Here is a 4,914-nt window from a genome sequence, read left to right on the forward strand (position 1 = left end):
GACACAGCCAGGGAACGGAGGGTGTCTGTTTTGGTGGCTGCAGGATCTTGTCTCTGCTTTTTGCGGACGATGTGGTGCTGTTGGCTTCATCGAATCAAGACTTACAGCGTGCACTGGAGAGGTTTGCAGCCGAGTGCGAAGCGGCGGAGATGAGAATCAGCACCTTCAAATCCGAGGCCATGGTTCTCAGTCAGAAAAAGGTGGATTGCCCCCTCCGGGTTAGGGGGGAGTTGCTCCCTCAAGTGGAGGAGTTTAAGTATCTCGGGGTCTTGTTCATGAGTGAGGGAAAAATGGAGCGACAGGTTGACAGACGGATCGGTGCGGCGTCCACAGTAATGTGGTCATTGTACCGGTCTGTTGTGGTGAAGAAGGAGCTGAGTCGTAAGGCGAAGCTCTCAATTTACTGGTCGATCTACGTTCCTACCCTCACCTATGGTCATGAACTCTGGATCATGACCAAAAGAATGAGATCGCAGATACAAGCGGCAGAAATGAGTTTCCTCCGCAGAGTGGCTGGGCGCACCCTTAGGGATAGGGTGAGGAGCTCAGTCACCCGGGAGGAGCTCGGAGTAGAGCCGCTGCTCCTCCTCATCGAGAGGAGTCAGTTGAGGTGGCTCGGGCACCTGTTCAGGATGCCTCCTGGACGCCTCCCTGGTGAGGTGTTCCGGACATGTCCCACTGGGAGGAGGCCTTGGGGCAAACCCAGGACACGTTGGAGAGACTACGTCTCCCAGCTGGCCTGGGAACGCCTTGGGGTTCCCCCAGAGGAGCTGGAGGAGGTGTGCGGGGAGAGGGAAGTCTGGGGGGCTCTGCTTGGACTACTGCCCCCGCGACCCAGTCCCGGATAAGCGGAGGAAGATGGATGGATGGATCACAGATATTTATAATAATTTTCACATCATCACTCCCCCCATCCTTCATACAGCAAGGCTTACAGAAAATGCCCTTATACTGTAAAATGTTATTCAAAGTTTCATCCCCACTCCTACGGCAAAATCCTGGATCACAGAACCTACCCTGAACTGATACAGTAAAAATACCCTGCTGTATAAATGGATAAATCTATCTAAGCACATTGACATTCTTAGTTGCTTTGGAGAAAAGCATCAGCTAAATGAGTAAATTGAAATTATAATACCACTGAATCTAGTGCAGTTGTTGATATAAGAAGCTGGGATATTCTGTATTACCTTAACTGGTAGCTGTCATTACTTATTGTCAATGTGATAGGAGGTAGAAAGTTAATGGCCGTATCAAGGGGTGAGAATGCTTTTGTACTGAACAACCCTGCTGTATGAGAAAAAGACATTTTTATAAGGTGTTGCAGGGTTTTTTTTTTATTGTATGGGACCTTGGATGTACATCATTTAGCTAATAAAATGCACAGTCATTTCCATTGTAATAGTGACATTAATACAGTAAACTTGTTTCATGAGGGCCCAGTTTCTCTGAGAAGGGCTCTCCGAGGTTCTCTCCCATCGTTGCCGCTTTCCACCTCAACAGCCTTTTGCTGCAGCCCTGTGATTAGTGAAGGGAAAAGCGCCATGGCCGGAAAACTGACGGGCAGGAGGGCAGTAAATAAGAAGTGTCCCCTCGATCCTGAAATTATAAAGAGCTGCGTTTTAATAACATCCTGTCTACATTTAATGGCATCCTGTGTGGATCGCTGCTCGGAGACTGGCAAAATTCTCAACGATCTTCTTGTTTGCTGTCTATGACTCTCTCTCTTTGCTGTCTATGACTCTCTCTCTGCCACCCTCTCCCTTCCTCCCTCCCCCTCTCTCTCTCTCTCTCTCTCTCTCTCTCTGACACGGTTTCTCTTGCCTAAGCTCTGGTAGAGTGGCGGTGGCACTAACAGGAGGGCAAAATGTCAAGAAGCCGCTGTCCTCTGAGCCCCAGATGATGTGCGCTCTTTCCCCGAGCAAGGACTCGCTTTGAAGAGGTGCTCCTGGCCCCCGGGCACAGCAGCTGGCGCTAATTGGTCAGTGTTTTGAGGAGATCGGACCCCCGGCGGGAGCCTGTCCAAGCCGCGGCGGAGCGACACAAGAGCCCTCAGCCGCCGGCCGAGTGAGGCGAGAGAGAGGGGGGTGAGAGCTCTGGAGCCATGGACGCGGGCGTGTGCGTTCTGGAGCTGCTGGGCGTCTTCTTGTCCCTGGCCGCCTGGCTCTGCTCGCTGGCCACCGCCATCATGCCACAGTGGCTGACCCTCTCCACCGACCTGCTGCCCACGGAGAGCTATGAGCTGGGCCTCTGGGAGACGTGCGTAGTGCAGGACCTGGGTGGCATGGAGTGCCGGCCGTATGACAGCCTGCTGGGTCTGCCTCCAGACATCAAGCTGGCGCGGATCCTCATGTGCCTCGCGGTGGCCACAGGCCTCCTGGGAGTGCTCTTGCCCATCCCGGGGCTGCACTTCGTCAACAGCTGCTGCGGCGAAGACGAGTGCGGCGCCAAGCGGGTCCTCAAGATGCTGGGAGGGGTCTTCTGCTTCCTGGCGGGGGCGCTGGGCCTGGCCCCCGTCTCCTACATCGCCCACCTGACCGTGGTGCGCTTCTTCGACGAGTCCGTGCCGGATGTGGTGCCACGCTGGGAGTTCGGCGATGCTCTGTTCTGCGGCTGGGCAGCGGGCTTCCTGCACCTGGTGGCCGGGGTCTTGCTGGTCACCTCCTGTCTATGCGTGCGGGTACGGGGGGACCACCGCCGTCACCCCCGCGCGGCTTGGCGAAGACCACCAACGTCTGCGGCGGAGAGATCCGGGAAAAGGACGGAATACGTCTGAGCGGCGGCTCTCACGTCCCGTAGAGTCCCTGAGTCAAAGAGCAACATTCAGTTTGCCCTCTTCCTTTCCGAGGTGAATCGTTGCCGTTTCCTCCGTCCTCCTCCGTGTGCTTTACTAAGTAGTCGCCGGCGGTGCTGCTGCCAAGACACGTCCGGAATCACGTCTGCGCATTAGCTGCATGGTGGGACTGGAAAGTATTGCTGAAAACGCTATGAAATGTTGGCTGAAATGTTTGTTGGGATACGGTGGAGGCGCTGCTGCTGCTACTTCTTCAGGATTTTTTTTTTTTCCTTCTTCAGATTTTCATTCCTTTAGACAATTCAGTCACTTGACCATAACAAAACAAGTGTGTTCAAGTTACAAGAGTTGTGCAAAACGAAAGAATAGTTTTCTTGCGTTCACTTAAAGGGCAATGTACATTTGAGCCAAAGAAATTCCTAATTTTCAGGGACTCTTAGAAACACTTTTTACCATCCTCCTCCCTCCAGCTCATATGTACATGTGGGAATTCTACGGTACAGTTGGTGTTGAACCGCAGTACCTGAGAAAGTAGTCAGTTTGAATGTCCCCGAATAGAAAAAAACATGATTTTCAAAAATACCTTTAACCACTTTTACCACTTAAATTTTGAAACTGTCAACTATGTCATAGCTTACTATGGGACAAAATATATTTTAGCTTCAACTGTAATCGTCTTATGTTATTTACCCCATCCAGCAAGACACACCAAGCCCATGTTTGTGCAGTATACTGTATCTGTGCAATAAAATTTCACTCATGAATTGTAAATCAAAAGAATGTAAAATAATTATATTATGATTTTATAAATAAAGGGCAAGGTATATAAAGAGTTTCATGGAAACAAATATCTGCCATTTTATGTCTTCATTAAAAATAGTATGCAAAATGCAACAGGTGTTAAAACCATATTAAAATGCACAGGTAAAAGACCAAGTTTTTGTTCCTTTCCCCGGTGGCCAGCAGGTATACTTATAGCTCTATAATAAGTTCTTCATTATGGTAGCCACTAGTTGACTGTCTTTGTTTGTATCAATTTTTATTGCTGTATGCCTGTGTTAAAGTGCTGTGTCACTGCATGAGAAAAGCGCTTTATAAAAAATAAAAATAATATAATAAATATTTACCATAGTAGATGGTGTCCTTGTGTTATGCTTCAATGCTGCATTTTCAAACAGTATCGATGGACACTTTCTTTTTGGGTTATTTTAAATGACCCCAGACATTAGCTGGTCTGTCGTGATTCATGCTCAGGTCCAAGGACGCTTAGTTCAAGAAAAGGGCCACACACGCGGTCAGTGCTATGGGGCAGAGAGTGCCGTCTCCATTTTCAAGAGGCCCTGGGCTGTGGGTTCAAATCCATTTCAACCTGTGCGGTGTTTGTGTGTGGTTTCTTACAGGTGCTCTGGTTTCCTCCCACAGTGCAAAGACAAGTGTTTCAGGTGAACTGGTGACTCTGAATTGCCTTTTAAGTTGGCTTGGACGAAAGTGTCCGATAAGTACGAGGTTATAGTGAGAGAGACACCACTCGCGGTCTACCGCCGACTGTGGAGATGCCCTTCGCTGAACTGCATTATGGGTCGTCTTAGGTGAGTTGAACGCAGGGTGTGCCGAGTGGGGAAATCCATTGTGGCCTTTCTCACGGAAAGGTGAGGCAGGCGCTTGCTCATCGGCGCAGACAGGCTACATTACCGAGGCGCCAACAATCTGGTGCGTCCTAAAACGGTTGCCAGGTGTTGGCGAGGAAAAGGGCATTTAAAACAACGAAACCGAGCACTGCAGGTTTACTGGAAAAGTGCTTGATGCTAATTCCCTCCGACTTCCCGGTCAGGTCCACAGCTAAGCTGTCTTTAATGAAGGCCCTTAATGAATGACAGCTCCAGGAAGGCAATTACAAAAGGAGCGCTTACTCAGCCGCAATTACGCAAGTCCCCTAAGGTCCAAAGGGGGAAATATTTAATTTGTTCTAGGACCCTTTTTTGCCTTCCGAGGTGAACATTTCCCGCAATCTGGCGGGCCGCCCTGTCGGTCCAGCGCGTGTTGGCAGGCACCTGAGCGCCTTTCTGCTCAGCTCAGCTGGGACTGTCAGGTTTCCGGACCGTGGACCCTGTGTTCCAGCT

General features: G+C 50.2%; 1 protein-coding gene across 1 annotated transcript; it reads left to right on the plus strand.

Moving 5' to 3' along the window:
* Positions 1 to 1,861: 1,861 nt before the first annotated feature.
* On the plus strand, positions 1,862 to 2,919 carry cldn33b (claudin 33b). Its single transcript, XM_018749984.1, has one exon. The coding sequence runs from the start codon at positions 2,105 to 2,107 to the stop codon at positions 2,774 to 2,776; it is 672 nt and encodes a 223-aa protein (XP_018605500.1). The 5' UTR covers positions 1,862 to 2,104; the 3' UTR covers positions 2,777 to 2,919.
* The last annotated feature ends 1,995 nt before the right edge of the window (positions 2,920 to 4,914 follow it).

This window comes from Scleropages formosus, chromosome 1, assembly GCF_900964775.1.
Source record: "Scleropages formosus chromosome 1, fSclFor1.1, whole genome shotgun sequence".
In the NCBI taxonomy this organism is placed as follows: Eukaryota; Metazoa; Chordata; class Actinopteri; order Osteoglossiformes; family Osteoglossidae; genus Scleropages; species Scleropages formosus.